This window comes from Felis catus, chromosome A2 (genome assembly GCF_018350175.1).
Source record: "Felis catus isolate Fca126 chromosome A2, F.catus_Fca126_mat1.0, whole genome shotgun sequence".
Taxonomy (NCBI): Eukaryota; Metazoa; Chordata; class Mammalia; order Carnivora; family Felidae; genus Felis; species Felis catus.
Window position 1 is genome coordinate 21,642,051 of NC_058369.1, and position 16,801 is coordinate 21,658,851.

General features: G+C 49.4%; 1 protein-coding gene across 1 annotated transcript in view; it reads right to left on the reverse strand.

The window, feature by feature from the left end:
* Positions 1 to 4,127: 4,127 nt before the first annotated feature.
* RFT1 (RFT1 homolog) overlaps positions 4,128 to 16,801 on the reverse strand; it is a 38,652-nt gene continuing 25,978 nt past the window's right edge. Inside the window, exons 11-13 of the mRNA XM_011279564.4 lie at positions 13,664 to 13,769; positions 8,600 to 8,849; positions 4,128 to 8,038 (exon numbers count right to left, since the gene is read on the reverse strand). Coding sequence (XP_011277866.1) covers positions 7,871 to 8,038; positions 8,600 to 8,849; positions 13,664 to 13,769 — 524 coding nt within the window. The 3' untranslated portion in view covers positions 4,128 to 7,870. The remainder of the gene's footprint in view (positions 8,039 to 8,599; positions 8,850 to 13,663; positions 13,770 to 16,801) is intronic.

Genomic DNA, 16,801 nt, shown 5'->3' on the forward strand with positions numbered 1-16,801 from the left:
ATGGGGACAGAGCAGCCTGGAAGGTCAGAAGCACAGGCAACTGAGCCTGACCGGGGCAAACGCCCGGTAGCCGGGGAGGAGAGGAGAGGTGTGAGGGTTGGAGGCTGGACAGGTGTGGACAGCAGCTGGGTTCCCCAGGGCGCCCTTCCCATCAGCCAGGGCAGGAGCCGAGGAAAGGGACGGGGACTGTGTTTATAATACCGTGCATTCTGGGTCAATGCCTTTCGTGGGTGACAGAGCCAAGGAAAAGCAGTGAACTCCGCGGGTGTAATGCCTGTGCTTCTCTCTCCTCTGCTAGCTCATCCAGAAATAGGCCTTTGAGTTGGGTCCACAGGGTGGGAGAGTGGAGCCTGGGTGGGCACGGATGTGGGTGGGGTGTCCAGAGTGTGAACCTGGCCAAGGGATGGAGAGCAGAAAAGAAAGACAGGACCACGAGGTGTTTAGGAAGACTTGCTGTGGGCTGTTTCCCACAGCTCTCAGAGCTGCCTCTGTTCTTACACGCCCCCTGGGCCCTGCGGGGTGCCTAGTGACAGATGACAGAGAGCAAGATCTCCTGGTAAGGAAGTGGCCTGGGAGTCCCAAAGCCAGCCGCCCTCCCACTCCTTGGTGGCTGTCACCTGGGGTCAAGGACGTTCATAGATAGGGGGCCGTGGGCTTCAGAGAGCTTTTTCTTTGTAACGTACATCATTTTTTGGCCAGATTTATTTCTTCCAGATATTTCTTATTCAAGCTAATGCTAATGGCTGCGCAAAGCAGTGACCTTGCATTCTTTAAGACGAAACGAAGGCTGAGGCAGGGGAGGAGTTGCAGGGGAAAACGAGCCCTAGAAGGTCAGAGCTTTCAAACATCAAACCCTGTGGATTTCAGGATTTGTTTTGTTTTCTAACAAAAAGAATTTTTCTGTCAAGCAAACTCTTAAACTAAGCCTCAAATTGCAAAACGAATAAAATCAGCACTGCCCCTGCTGGAACAGGAGCAGGACAGCGCCTGCACCTGCTCAGGCCCAGGCCTTACCTCCACAGATCACAGCGGGCCCGCATCAGGGAGGAAGGGCTGGGGTCCAGGGCAGGGCTCAGGAAGCAGGCACACAGGGTCGACCCCAGTTCTGCCACCTTCTTCTTTTTTTTAATTTTTAAAAAAATGTTTATCTTTGAGACAGAGTGTGAGCAGGGGAGGGGCAGAGAGAGAGAGAGAGGGAGACACAGAATCCAAAGCAGGCTGACATGGGGCTCAAACCCACAAACCATGAGATCATGACCTGAGCCGAAGTCAGACACTTAACCGAGCCACCCAGGCTCCCCTTGTCACCTTCTTCCTAGCTGGGTGGCCAAGGAGCAAATTAAGCCACATCTCTGTGCCTCAGCTTCCTCACCTGTAACACGCAGACGACAGATGGGGCAGCTTGAAGGTCTAACTGCTAACACATACCAAGTGTGTGGTCACCCAGTACCTGGCACGCGCTCAGTGCTCCATAATTGGCCGAGTCGGGGAGACTTGTTCAAGGTCACCCAGTGAGTGAGGAAAGGGCAGCCAGGCTGGCGTATAATTGACGGCATGTGTTCACCACCAAGTGCCATTTAAAAAACAAAACCCTGGGGCGCCTGGGTGGCTCAGTCAGTTGAGCATCCGATTTCGGCTCAGGTCATGATCTCACAGCTTGTGAGTTTGAGCCCCGCATTGGGCTCTGTGCTGACAGCTCTGAGCCTGGAGCCTGCTTCGGATTCTGTGTCTCCCTTTCTCTGCCCCTTCCCTGTTCACGCTCTGTCTATCTGTGTCTCTCTCAAAAATAAGTAAACATTAAAACAAAAACAAAACAAAACCCTGCTTGTGTGCTTCCGAAGGCAGACATGGATGCAAGCGGGTTTCCTCAGTGACCCCGCAGATGGAACAAACACCGCAGGCAGGACGCCTCTGGGGTCCTGCCGCCCAGAGCCTGGCTCTCAGCCCTGTGTTTGCAGGTTTGCTGCAGGAGAGCCGAGGAGGCGAGGACAAGTCGCCAGTGTGCCTGGGCATCATGCCATCAGCCCCGCTGGGGAGCCAGGGAGACGCATGATTTTACTCATGGATACAAAAGAAAAAATGGAAAGGAGCTCTGTCCCTTCTATTGACCCCCCACAGCCTGACATCTGCACACCTGCCAGAGCATTCTTTTGTCATTGGAGAGATGCCACTCAGGGATCTCATGAGCTACAGAAGGAAGAAAGGAATCTTGTGCTGTGGTTCAGACATTAAAAATGCGCTCTGTTCATCTGGTTTGTTCATAAAATTGTTGTGTTAATGCCCTAGGGGAAACGGAAAGCTATTTTAGCAACATTCCCTAGTTTGGTTGGGATTACGTGTGGAGGAAAACATTCCCATGTCTGTCATGGCTACAGTCTCGCTTTTCCTGTTTTCGTGGTTCCCCCTGCATGGCCACGGGAGGCTCTGATGAGGGCTGGACAAGAATGTGCTCCGAGACCGGGGAGGCTGGAGTTAACCAGCGCTGAGGGGTTCACGCACCTGTCGAAAGGATGGAGGCTCCCGTGTCACCGGAATTGTGTCACAGTCCTCCTGGGGACAGGGTGGAAACGAAAAGGCCATCTGGGAGAGGCCCTCTGGTACCCTGTATGCCATTCTGCCCTTGTGTCACCTTTTGTGATTTACAAAAGCGAGTGCAAAGGAGTGAGCGTGGGGTAGGTGAGCCGGGAACAAACCAGCGCTGCCCTCAGTGAGTCACGCTTTCCTTCCAGACCGCCTCCTCCCTCGCCAGACATGGCCGTGTGGAAGCCACACACTATTACTTCCACATAATTGAAAAGGGTGTCAGGGTCTCCCAGACACGAACCAGAAACATGCTGCTCAGCTGTCATGTCCAATGTGACTAATGCAGTCGTGTCTTAATCAGTCCCTGCTCACTGCCTGCTCTAACGGAATCAGAGCCCTGCTCCAAGGCCTCACTTTGTGACAGGGTGGTGCAGAAGAGAGGCAAGGACCAAGAGGTGTCAGTTTTCCGGGCCCCTTTCCCACCTGGCACTGTGAGCCAGGCGGCCTCTGCCAAATGCACTTGTCAGGCCAGGGCAACATTGAGACAGTGTAGCCAACGGGGTCATAACTTTGGGACACATTTACATTTTGGAGGGAGGGAGGAAACGAGACAAATCAACGGTGATTGCGGAGATTCCTTTGCAAGTCGGCTGTTCCATCACAGGCCCTCAGGCAGCTCCTGAGGCTGAAGGAGCAGCCCTGGATGAGGTGTGCCACCCCGCCCAGCCCCTACCCAGCAAGAGCTGACTGAACCGGGGCTCAGCTGCCCCAAGAGCGGCCCATCCCCTGGCTCACTGTGACCTTGCCCCACAGCCTCTGCCCGCTATGGACAACCTGGGCCGGATCCTTTTTTCCTGCAGGGGCTTGGCATCGGGAACAGAAGTTACAGCTGAGAGGACTGGGGGCTGGAGACAAAAGGTGGTGAGAAGGAAGGTCTCATCAATGACAGTGCTGCTCAGCCTGAGGCAGCATCTGGTTCTGAAGACTCCTCTTGGCACCGCCCGCCAGCCCGACCGCCCTGCCCACCATCTGGGGCCCCAGGAGAGGTGAGAATCACCCCAGGAGGAAGCCAGGAGAAGCAGAGAGGGCCAGGAGCTCGCTGGTGCCTCACCTCCAGCCTCATGGTGAGGGGGCTTCACAGCCCCCCTTCCCGAGTTCCCGGGGCCTGTTGTCAGCAACCAGGGGCCCTCAACTCCTCAGGAACCTGACACAGCAACGAAACAGCATGCCAACTGGCCAACTACGGCTCTTGTGCACCTGTGCACCCTTTATGTTCAGTGGGGGGCACAGGGTACTGTACTAGGTCTCACAAGCCATGGGGAGGGTCTCCAGAGGGTGCTGGGGCCTGCAGAGGCTAGCACGGAGTTCTGGGTGCACGGACTCTGGTGAGGACTTAACTCATGAGGGGAAAGACCCAACTCCCTGCATCACACTTCCAAGCCCCTTCCACCTATGCCGCATTGCCCAGGAGTGATGGAGAAGTTCCTGGGCAAGGAATTGACTGCACTTTGGGACAGGGGCACCCAGCCACTTCTGTTCATTAAGAAGAATTTATAAGACCTTTTTAATTAGGCCCCTAAAGGAGGCTGAATGACACTAAGAGCCCAATTTTCCAATTTTACTATGTTGTACCCAGATGACTCTGGTTAAAAAGCAATGACATTGACTAACAGGACTGATCGTGCCATGGTAAGTGGGGTCAGATGATGATGCAAATCAGTACGCATCTTCCTTTCCCTCCAATTTTTCAAATAAAGCACCTTTTTTCTTCTTTCTTTGAAAGTTAACTAGCAAATGAAATATTTACATTAAGGGCTACTTCACCCAGGTACAGCAAGTAAGAGCAAAATAAAACAAGAGCATCTGATGGGCTCAAAAGTCAAATTTCCAAATTAAATACATACATGGTCAAGCACCTGATGGAGGAAGATGTGAAGGTGAGAGGGAACCCAGGACTCCCCCAAATCACGGTCTAAAATCACACACTTGCCCTACCTGCCTGACAGGAGTCCTGATCCGTCAAAGGATGGCTGCTTAATTTTTAAAAAATGACCAAGACAAGGACCAGGCCAGACAGAGAAGACAGGAGACAGAAAAGCCCAGCAAATGATGGGAAACGGTGCTTGGGGCAGGAAGGGGAGAAGAGGAGCGTGCTGCTAGGCCTTTCTGTCCCAGACACAGAAGATCCCCCTGCAGAGGCTGGGAAACTGCCCCTCTTTCAGAGTTAGGGCCCACAGGCCAGTCACAGCATCACTGCAGGAGAAAAAGTTCCCAGGAGGAATAAAGGTGGTTCACATACTCCAGCTATCTGCCCACCGTCCTTCTGAATTTTTTTCTTCTGTGGAAGGAAAAGATGTGAATAAAAGAATGGATTTGTTTTAAAATCAGGGGACTGACAGGAAACTAGCAACACAATCGAATTCCACAGGAAACAGGCGGGAGGGTGTGCCCCCTGCTGGATGCAGGCTGGCACGTGGCCACACGGCACTTCCAGAGCCAGGAGTGAGCGTTAAGTAGCGTGGCAGCAGCATCCCCTCACCAAGGGACCCAAATGGCCGAATCTGAAGTCACCGACACATGCACACGGCCAGAGCAGCACAGAAGGAATACTGTTATTCTCACCATCAAAGGCTTCTTCGTTTCATAAGAGGACGTGCTTGTTGCGGCAGCACATATACTAAAAGGATGTGCTTTAGAGACTGGTTTCCATGGAGAAGCAGCCTCACTGTATTTTGAGTGGTACTTAAAGCCAAATGTGTGGTTCCCCCCAGAAACTCTGCTCAGGTACAGTGAGGGAGCTTGGCACACATGTCCACAAACATGGTGTGGCGTTAGGGCACTGGCAAGGGAAAGCCCTCGAGCCAGCGCTTGGGCCCAACTACATTTCCAGGAGGTGGCCAGGGGGAGGAGGCAGAGGTCAGCAGAGTCTAGAGGGCCTGCTGCCAACGTGCTGACAGCCCAGGAGGCAGGTGCTCATAGTGAGAACACACCCGCTTGCCCAAAACTCAGCCGTGGGACTACTTTTCCTATAAACAGGGAGGTAGGACATGGGAAGGAGCCCTGGACCGCTGGCCTAGCTGGCCATCTTCCAAGGGGAGCTGGCCCTGGGGCACCAGGATGGATGGCTCAGTAGGGTAAGTGACCGACTCTTGGTTTCAGCTCAGGTCGTGATCTCACGGTTTTGTGAGTTCGAGCACTGCATCAGGTTCTGCGTGGACAGTTTGGAGCCTGCTTGGGATTCTCTGTCTCCCTCTCTCTCTCTGCTCCTCCCCAGCTTGCGCTTTCTCTGTCTTCCCTCAGAATAAATAAACTAAAAATAAAAAAATAAAGAACAACAGAGGAGCTGGCCCTGACCGCAGCGGCCCTGTGCTGACAGCAGTTCCAGGTGGACCGTGCGGGGTGAGGGATGAGAGACCAGAGCACCAGCTGTCAGGCACAGCCTCCACACCGGGGAGCACAGCAGAAACCTGGCTGGGCCCATTCCCAAGAGCTGGGGAGTTGGCAATATTGTCAGGCAACAGCAGCTCCTCCTGGAGCAGAGAATGAACATTGTGAACGTGTGCACAACTGGTCCCGAACCCTGATGCGGGTGAGGACGATGGGGTGTGCTAACCTTAGTTTGCCAAAAAGGCTGCTCCCAGTGCCCTGCCCCCAGACATGATGGTTCCAAAGGTCTGGAGTGGGTCCTGGGAAGCTGTATTTCTAACTTGCAACCAGGCAATTCTGAGGCAGGTAGTTTAAGGGCCACTTTTGGAGTCTGGGGTCAAATGGGCATGCAGTGGGTAACAGGGTTCCAGGGGAGAGGGTGGTGGCCAAGGGCAGCAGAGGAGGAACTTGTGAGCCCTAAAGGTCGATTTCTGTACACTCAAGAGGTAAATAAAAGTACACGGAGGGAGGGAGGGCTGCTTCAGTGCGTGCTGCCCACCCCACCCCATAGGACAATCAGTTCTAAGCTAGCCTGACCATGCCTTACAAGAGCATAATCAAGGCCACGCTTTGGGAGGGTCTCTGACTGGGCAATGATACCTTGCATTTAGCTACTTTTCCAATTAGCACAAAGCATTCTCCCTTTGAACAGATAAAAAGTCCAAGTGGCTTGGCGCTAGTCTCCACGTGCTGTGGGTCTTGGTCCTTGGCCCCTGGGTGTGTATTAAAGGGGTGCATTTTAGCCAAACCACCACCTGACACAAGTTGCCCTGTTTCTGGGTATAAATGGAAAGTGTGGGACATCAGGACCACTATGACCATCACCATTATCACTATTACCATCCAGGATATGGGTTGTGTCAATGATACCCAAAAGGAATTAATATATTAGTGAAAGAAGAAAAATGCTTTGCCACCTGAGAACGATGCCTGATGATGTTGCCTGCTGGCTGCAGGGTGCGGGATGCAGGGCTCAGACCATCATCTGGAGGACCAGATCCCCAGGCCTGCCACTCTTGTCCGGAAGCTGGCATTCAGGGTTACTGAGAAGCGCTGGACGCAATGGGCCGGAGGGAGGGGCTGGCCACACAGAAAGCACCCCATTTTATTCTGAAGGAAAAAAATACCCCACTTCCGCTTCAGCTGCCATCTGCGCAATCTCCGCGAGAGCAGCGCTCCCTTCAGGGGCCAAGGAAGCTCACACCAGGTCACCGCTCCCTCAGAGCCTTCTTGCAGGTGGCCAAGCCGGGGGTCTTGAGCCAGCCTGCACTGAATCGGGAAAGGCACGTGGTCTGGGGTGCACAGCAGCCAAGATGAGGTGTGTGACTCCTCCTAGCTAACTCCGGGAAATGTGACCCAAAAGACTCTGCGTTTTCATTTCTTGGGTTTCTCATTGAGGAACGTTGTTCCCTCTCTAAAAACCCAGACCACAGTGCTGACATGGGGAAAGCCACAACTCCAGGGCCATCTCTGTTCTAATTTGGTGCATAACATCAGGTCTCCTTCCTTCTCTTACGGAGTAAGTTCCATGTTCCTGTGAAGGGTCAAGTGGCCACATCTGTTTCCGGGCCAGGATGTTAACTATAACGTCCAGGAGATAGTTTGCTGGTGTGTGTGGCACCTTAGGTCAATCACAGCAGAAAGGAATACATTAATCAAAGGGAAAAATACTGATTAGAACAGACTGGTGACAAAAATAACGTATTGATTTTAAAAGAGCTTTTTGGTCTTCCCTTAGAAGCGGAGCTCCTCCTTCCCGTTGGGAGGTTCGAACAGACGGCGTTCAGTCCGGCAGCTCTCCGACGTGTCACCTGCCTGGGTCAGTCCTACTCCACTGCAGACCCCCAGCAGGGCTCTTCTGCACCTGCACAAAACTGCCCCGCGGCTGGTCCAGGTGCCACAGGTGTCCATGCCTCTGCGGTCACAAGGTTTTGTCAGCCAGTCTGGACACACCTAACTGAGTCCTAACAAAGTGGATCAGCCTGGTCTCTGTGAGGAACGCTGTCCCAATAGTCATTCCCAAGCAAAGGGCCCCCACGGCAATGTGCGCCAGCCTGGCTGGCCAGCCCTGCTCACAGCAGAGCAACACCTGTGGGAAGAAAGCATGGTCATCACCCCTCCATCCGTATGGCCTTCCTCTGGGGCAAGCCAGGGAAAGTGGAGGCCCTAATATTCCAGCTTCAGGTCAGAAAGAAGGGGTGACAACCGCACACCGAAGGGCTTCTCTGTTCCCACTGATAACACTGTTTGGCCACGTCTATCATAAGATGCTGTCCTAGAGGCTTAGGGGAAGGGGTGGCAAATACAGTAGAACCTTGGATTGTGAGTAACTTGTTCTGCAAGTGTTCTGCAAGATGAGCAAACACTTCTAATACATTTTAACTTGATAAACGAGCAATGTCTTGCAAAACGAGTAGTATGTGATGCTGAATGTCACATGATCACAACTGAGTCAATGGTTCCTAAAATTTGCTTTGATATAGGAGTGCTTTGGATTACAAGCATGTTTCTGGAATGAATTATGCTCACAAACCAAGGTTTCATGGCACTTGCCCAGCTGATTCAGGAAGAGGAGGAAGGGGGAGCCGAGAGCAAGGGACAGTGGGCAGCCTGCAAAATCATGTAGTGTGAAGGCTGCCGGGAGTCTCACCTCAGAAATACCAGTAATCCCACCACTGAGGGCGAATGCTCCGAGGAGGGCCGGTGATAGGCACAAGCCCACCAGGGGCCTATGAGGGCTCTTTCGGTAGTAGCGGTGGATGAAGCAAAGGCTCTGTGTGATCCGAATGCCCATGTTAAAGCAGTTGGCCAAGATGAAACCCACACTGCCACACCACTGGGTCAGGAGGTAGGATAACACCAGGAATGAAGATGATAGGGCCAGCATTGTAAAATTGTACCTGCAGAGAGGGAGACAAGCAAAGCAGGGCAGTGGGTACGTTCTCCCAAGATAAGATTGCTCCAAAATAAGTGGCTGTGAACATGAGATCACAGGAAGCACCTCTGAGTTGCCATGACCCAGCTAGTTTTCATAACCATGAATGCTATATGGGTAGCACAGAAATGTCATTGTCCTGCCACCCCCCGGCCCCCCACCGAATAGAAGAGTGAGAAAATGAGTAATTCAAGATGTTTATGGTTTTTAAGGATAAGTGATTTGACACTTTGTGGTCAAAACACATAAAAATCCTGTTCAGCCCAAGTCTTCAATGTGAGGCACAAAGAATATGACAGGGTAATCATTACATATGAATGCAAACTCTGAGACAGGCACTCTGAGGGGTGCGGGGATACGTTGGTGAGTGACACACGTGGCCCTGCTCTGAGGCTTCGATGCATTTTACAGACAAGGAAACCAGGCACAGAGGCTGAATAATCTACTTAAGGAATGACCTGACTCTGGGCCCTAAACTTGGGGAAACGCATACTGCTTCCCTTGGGAAATGCAGAAGCCCTGTAACCTTGGCCAGGAGACTATACCCGCAACAGGTGACCAGCCTCCAAAGTGACATGCACACAGGGAGCAAGGCCTGAATCACTGCAGTGTCCCCATCCTTCCATCTGCTCTTCATGTCACCAGAGCCCTCTGGATTCCTGACTGGATGGACTATGCTGCCCTTCTACTCTGGCTTCAAGCAGCATGAGCTTAGTTACCTTTAGGTCTCAGCAAGGGCAACTGAGTCTTAGCAAAGAGAAAACAGTTGCTGTAGTCTTCCAAAAGGCTTGTACAGTCATGAACAAAATTCTCCAGCATCTGGTTTCTGCCTAGCGAGCAACAGGCATTCTAGGTACATAGTTTTTGAGGGAACCAAACCATTAGGTCCCCCAGCTATGTCTGCTGGGTTAGGAAACCTCATAGGCCACCCAGGTTCAGCACGCAAGGGATGGTAAGAAAGCCACTATGTCTGCCAAATGCCCAGGTACTAGTCCTCAGGCTGACCAAGCCCAAGGTGCTATGGAGATATACTTTATCAGAGGAGGTGATAAGAATACCACACACACACACACACACACACACACACACACACACACACACAATCCTCCAACAAGGGAGGTGTACTTTTCACTGACAACTGATCAATGATCAGAATGGCCAACTTCATAACAAGCCACTGAGGGTGGGGACCATCACAGACCAGTTATGTGACCTCTTTTACAAAAAGAAGTAGAGCTATATAATCTTTTTTTTCTCCCCAAGAAAATATCTCAGACAGCTCTACTATACTAATCCTTGGATTTGAGGCAAGAGATTCCAAAACTTTCAAAGTCATTCTCACCCAACTCTAAGTAAAATGTCAATAATGGGTGAAACCAGTAGCTAATTCATGCTAATTCAAGCAGCGACGAATTCAACAGTGTGGCTTCTTTGGTGTGGCCATTTGGGAAGAGCTGATAATGATAAGGGTCCAGTGTTTTTCACTGTCAGAAGATGGCTCTACAGCTGTTGAAATTTCCAGAACTCACAAATCTATAGCCTTAAAGGCATAATCCACTTCAGGAAAATAAGGGAAATTTAAAGATGCAATTAAAATACCACTTTTTAAATCAATTCAAAATTAGCGACAATAATGACTATTCTATAAGGTTTGGTTACTGTCAACAGTAAATTCTTTATGAATGCTGATTTTTTTCATGGCCCCAAGAAAATTCTAGGCTCAAAATCATGCTTATCCAGACACAGATGGTCAAGGATGTGGGCTGTGGCAACAACTGCAGTATCCCCCAGCGGGTGCTGGTTGAGCACATCAAGGCACAGCCATCAATGTGGCCTCCACAGCCACGAAAAGGATGGTGCCAGTCTCTGATGAGCCAACATGAGAAAATGGCACTCGTCCTTCACTCAACAATTATGGAGACCAGCTCCACGCTGGACATTCAAAGGCCAACAAAGCAGTCTTGGGCCTTTGTGTCCCTGTCCCCTGTGCCTGAGAGGCTCTGCCCCATCTTTGTACAGCAGACTCTGCTTGGTCACCCAGCCTCAGCCTGAATGCCACCTCCTCAGAGGGGCCTCCCGATCCAAAAGAGCCTCACTCTCTCTGCATAACCCTGTTGTAGTTATCTGAGCTGCACAGTATTTCCTTATTTATTTACGTGTTTGCTGTCTGCCTCCCCCACCGTCAGCTTCAGGAGAGCAGGGATCTCGTCTGTCTCTTCATTGCTGTATTCCTAGAGCTTAACACGATGCCTATTAGAGAGCAAATGCTCAAAAAGCATTTGTCAAATGAAAAGAAATGGAGAGCTCCTTAACAAAACAGAACAAAAATTCTTCAACAGGGAAGACGAAAAAGCCATCATTCAGAGTCTATATATATTATGAGGTTATTAACAAAAAAACTTGGAATTCAAAGGATTTTCTAATATTCCAGGTCCAACCAAATGCCCTATTTTAGTTTAGAAAAACACTGATTAAAGTTTTAAGTAAAAGCCCATGACTTTATCAATACACTATTTTTTTTTTTCAATTCAGAATCTAAAATGCCCAATGTAAATCAATCCTAACATTTAACTAAACTGCCCAAACCCACTATAAAAATCCTTACCGGAGTTGTATGTCTGGTTAAATTTACAGAGATAAAAAAATGCTGTGGTCTGTGATGAGGCCAGGTGCCATGTGCTCACATGGGGGCTGGGGGCTGGGCCGCAGGCCCAGACAGAACCTGGCTGCTGGGTTTAATACACACAGGGGGAACACATTTCACTCTTTGGGGAAGTGTGTTGCTACAGATGAAAACTGCATTAGAAGGCGCTTTGGTTCTGTGTTTTCTCCATGCTGACTACTAATACCGTGGAAATAATTTTCCAGATGTTTATATATCATCAAAATCGCATTACAGCGAACTTAGAAAGTTGTTTCTTTTGGTTCATTGCAATGTAAGAGGAAAGAAAGCAGCCAGCCACTGTCTATATTCCCTCATGATTTGATTGTAAGATACATTTTACCATATTAAGCAGGCTTAGTGCTGACTCTCCCCCTTAACACTAATGCTGAAATTATTACAACAAAATCCCCTCCAAAGAGATAGATTCCTTGTCCAGAGCTCTTTGTACTGTGGCCCAGTGCCTCATTTAGTATATTTTACATTATATCTAAAAATTATTTCACGTTTGAAACACCTTTCAAATAAAAACACAGTATTTCAAAATTAAACTTAAATAGACCTTTTCATCCATGGGGAAAAAAAGGGTGGGGAGGATGACTCCGAGTAGTTTTATAGTTACACATTTAACTGTCTGAAGTAAAAACCCTATCTGGACCAGTATCTGAGAACTGCAGGTTGTGACTTAAAAGTAGGCTGAGAAATCAGTTTACTGGGTCATGACATGGCAGTTTGAAAAATGCAATCTAACAGAATTAAGAATCATCAGTGTGTCTGCACATAACTGGGGTATTTGCTGCTTCGTGAGGGCTTCACTCAGTCATGTCCACCTAATATGTACAGGGTCACAGTGCTCAATGTAGTTTTTACTGATAAACTGGTCTGGGCCAGTGGTTCCTCAGACCGTAGCTGTCCATCAGACATCTCCTAGAGCTATGTGATGAAAGATTCCTTGGCCCCAGCCCCTTACAGGCTAATTCAGTTGGTCTAGGAGGGGCTGGAACTCCTAGGGGACTCTGGTGGGTCTGGGCTAAGATGCTGCTCTGGGCTCCAGTTCTCGACTGTGCAGTAGCAAAGTCACCAAGCTTCCTTGTGAAACAGCCCCAGGCTGGAAGCATAAAGAGGCTGCTCTGAATGATAGGAAGGTTCTCCAATTCTCAGAGTTACCCTTTCTTGTCCCACCTCCACCACTGGGCCTGAGGGCTATTGATGGCACTCAAGGCCTTAGAAAGGCAGTACAAGACCTCCCACAAGGGATCCAGGCCTCAAGGGACAAGAGGATCACCAGGACCACTTGGTCCTGCACCCGTCCCTCTACGGTCTTTCCCTTTTCCTCCTCTCCTTTTCCCCTATCAGTTTTACCCCTCTCCTCAACCTCATCCTGTAGTGATGCCTTAAGATACTGCCATGCTACTTCTGGCATTTGGGACGCAAGAGATGAATGATGCTGGGTGAGGGTCAGAAGCTCTAAGCTAGGAGGTGGTGTCAGAATCACTGAGGAGCTTTCAAAAAACACGTATGTCGGGGGGCGGCTGGTTTCACAAGCATGCTAGGAGAGTGGTGGAAGAAGGGCCGATAGGAATCTGCACATCGAACAAGCTCCAGGGGGCATTCTGACTGACGGCCACTGCTAAGAACCAGTCTGAGGCACCAGAGCAGAGGTCCTGATCTGGGGTCAATGGATGGGAAAAAATTGTGGCAAACATATATGCGCACTTGGGCCTTTCTCTGAGGAAAGGTGTCACAGATCCCTGAGTTTCTCCAAGGCCTACAAATCAGAGTCTCAGGTGGAGGACTCTGCATCTTGCAGAAGCTCCGTGGTAACCCACAGGGCCACTGTGCCTGTCTCTGCAAACCTGGACTAACACAGCCCCATGGGGCCCGGATTTCTTCCTCCTCCAAAGGGAGGCGAAGGGGGGGTTGCTGCCCCAGCCGTGAGTGGGGAAGACTAACCGGATGGTGTGTGCGCAGCCACTGGAGAGCCCGGGCATGGCGCTAGTGCTGTAGGTGCTGCCTCTGCGAGAGCTTTCCGTGAATCCACGCTCAGGACGAAAAGAGAGAAGACTGGCAACTCGGTGGAAGGCCATGATTAAAGGCGGGTCTTTCAGGTTACCTACCTGTCGACCTCCTCTTTGCTCATGGCAGCAAATGTGAAACACTCGGTCACTCCGTTGATGGCAAGCAGGAGGACGTAGAGACAGTAGGAACGCAGCAAAACAGGACCTATGAGGAAACAACCCACGAAGACTCTAGAGCCCAAACAGAAGGCCCACACGTACCAGAACTGGCTCAGGAGCCCTGCTGGTACCGTCAATGGGCAGACACGTGCTCAAGCCTATGGTCTTAACTATCTGGAAGGCCTCCCAGTATTCCATGGCACCGATTAAAAGAAACGGCTAAAAACAAAAGGGCAATTGAGATTAAGCCTACAAATCTCTCTTAACAACTAAATTCTCATCTGGCCAGGAAGCAAGTCTTCTCACTTTGTAAATCTGCACGAAGAGGTCTGCTGGTTTGAGCACTCAAGGCCACTAGTGGCCCTGCATGTATGAGAACCTTGGCTGAACAGGTCCTGGACAAAAGACACTGGGGAGAAGCCCAGGGCTCAGGAGCGGCAGAAAACTAGAGACAGAACCCCTCCGCAAATCTGCAGGGAGAATCAGAGTAACCATCGTGTTATTTTCTTCTAAAACATAGTGATGTAGTTCTATAGCTAACTAACAAGCTTCACAAAAATCTGCTAACAAAAGACTGGGAGCCTTAAAAATGGAACTGATCCCCTCTTTTAGGAGGGCCATTACCAAGAGGCAGCCAAGCAACTTTTTTTTTTTTTAATATTCCTGTTTATTTTTGAGAGAGCACGCATGAGCGGGGGAGGGGCAGAGAGAAAGAGGGGACACAGAATCTGAAGAGGTTCCAGGCTCTGAGCTGGCAGCACAGAGCAACGTGGGGCTCGAACCCACCAGCCATGAGATTATGACCTGAGCCAAAGTCAGATGCTCAACGGACTGAGCCACCCAGGCGCCCCACAGCCAAGCAACTTCTAGTAAAACCTATGACCCAACAATTCCACCCATAAATATCCATCCAACAAAAATAAATGTATGTGTTCACAAAACCCCTTGTACAAAAATGTCCATAGCGGTTTTACTCATAATAGCCCAAACTGATCATCAACAAGAGAAAGAATAAACTGTGGGCCAGCCATATAAAGGAATACTTCTCAGAGAAATGATCAAAGAGAAAAAAACTACTGATCTGTGTCAAAACATGGATGAATCCCAAAAACTGTATATTGAGGGAAAAAAACCAAACATTAAAGTGTCCATACTTTATGATTTCATTTGCTTTTTAAAAAAACTTATTTATTTTTTAAATGTTTATTTATTTATTTTTGAGGGGGAGAGAGAGTGAGTAGAGGGGGCAGAAAGAGAAGGGGACAGAAGAACCAACGTGGGCTCTGTGCTGACAGCAGAGAGCCCGATGCGGGGCTCAAACTACGAACCAAGAGATCGTGATCTGAGCTGACATTGGACGCTTAACCGACTGAGCCACGCAGGTGCCCCATGTGATTTCATTTATATGAAGTCCCTTTTAAAAGCAACACTGGGGCGCCTGGGTGGCTCAGCTGATTGAGCTTCTGACCAGCTCAGGTCATGATCTCACGGTTCGTGGGTTCAAGCCTCGCACTGGGTTCTGTGCTGACAGCAAGAGCCTGCGTCAGATTCCATCTCCCTCTCTCTCTGCCCCTCCCCTGCTTTCTCTCTCTCAAAAATAAACATTTAAAAAAAAAAAAAAAAAGCAATACTAATCTGTAGTGATAGAAATCAGAACAGTGGTTGCCTCTGAGGTAGAGGGAGGCAGATGACTGGAAAGGGTCCTGAGAGAACTCTCTGGGGTGATGAAAGTGTTGAACCTATCAACCAGGATATTGGTTACATGGGTGTATATATTTGTCAAAACTCATCAAATTGTACTCTTAAGAGTACAGAATCTTACTCTATGTAAATTAGGCCTCAATAACTTAGTCACTAAAAGAAATCCAGTGTTCATATTTTCTGGCAAAGGAAAGGCATTCAGATCCACAGCACGAGTCCAAAGAGTCAGGAGCAGAGCAAGGAGATGAGGGAAGGAAAGCCAGCAGGGGCCAAGGTTGGGGATATACTACCAGAAGCCACCATTGGTGTTAGAGAGAGGGCTGAAAGTTCGGTCAATGTGAGAGGCAGCTACCACGAGGAGAAAAATGCTAGAAGACCCTGCTAGGACAGTGGCACTGATGGAACCCTGGGCCAGGCAAGAAATAACAACAGTCCTGATTCACCAAACAGCACATTTTTTTTCAGAGACTGAGAATCCAGACTATTCTTAAGACTCTTCTATTTCTGAAGTGGATACCAAAGGAATATCTTTTTGAATCTAAAATTGTTATTTTTTAACGGTGTTGTATTAGTTTCAGGTGTACAATATAGTGATTCAACAATTCTACACATTATTCAGTGCTCATCATGTTGAATCTAAAATTATTAATGACGGACATAAAACATTAGAAACAGAATTTATTACCTTAGAAATCAACTAACACTGACCCTTGTAACTGATAAATCTATTATCAATGCTGAAAACTGGGACCAGCCTCTTACTTGAGCAAAAGGGCTACACAATCACAGCAGTCTGTTTCTGTACCTTCTATGACTAATTACTCCACCAGGTGAACACTGTATTGATAAGACAGCCTTCTCCTCATGAAAATGTCCTGTGATTTCATTACAATACAAGCTGTTTCTTGGTGATTACCTTTTTTAAGGAGGCCCTGCTACTGTGAAATAGTCAAGTCCCCAATCTCTGCACACTGACTCATACTAATGGCTTCCTAATGAGGCCTCCCTGCCTGTCTGATGGAACCCCAGGGTCTCACAGCACAAGCTGCAGGGAGCTGCAAACCACCTCATTGGGTTCACAGCAGGTGTTTCTCCAAACTTAATGACCTTGGCTCTTGTGTAGAAACTTGGCCCCTCCTCCGTAATACCCTAAGTTTGGGACCATTATAGTGGAGACCAAAACATGCCAGGGAACTTGTAAAATGGCATCTGACAAAGCCCTTTACATTGAGATGGGGCAGCAGAAAGAAGACTTCAGGGTTCTTGTCTAGTGCCCTGAGGAACTGAAAACATCTTTACCCAACCCAAGATGAAACACTGCAAGTGGACTGCCAGCCTGTGGCCCAGCACATTTTGAAATTGGTGAAGTCCCCAGGG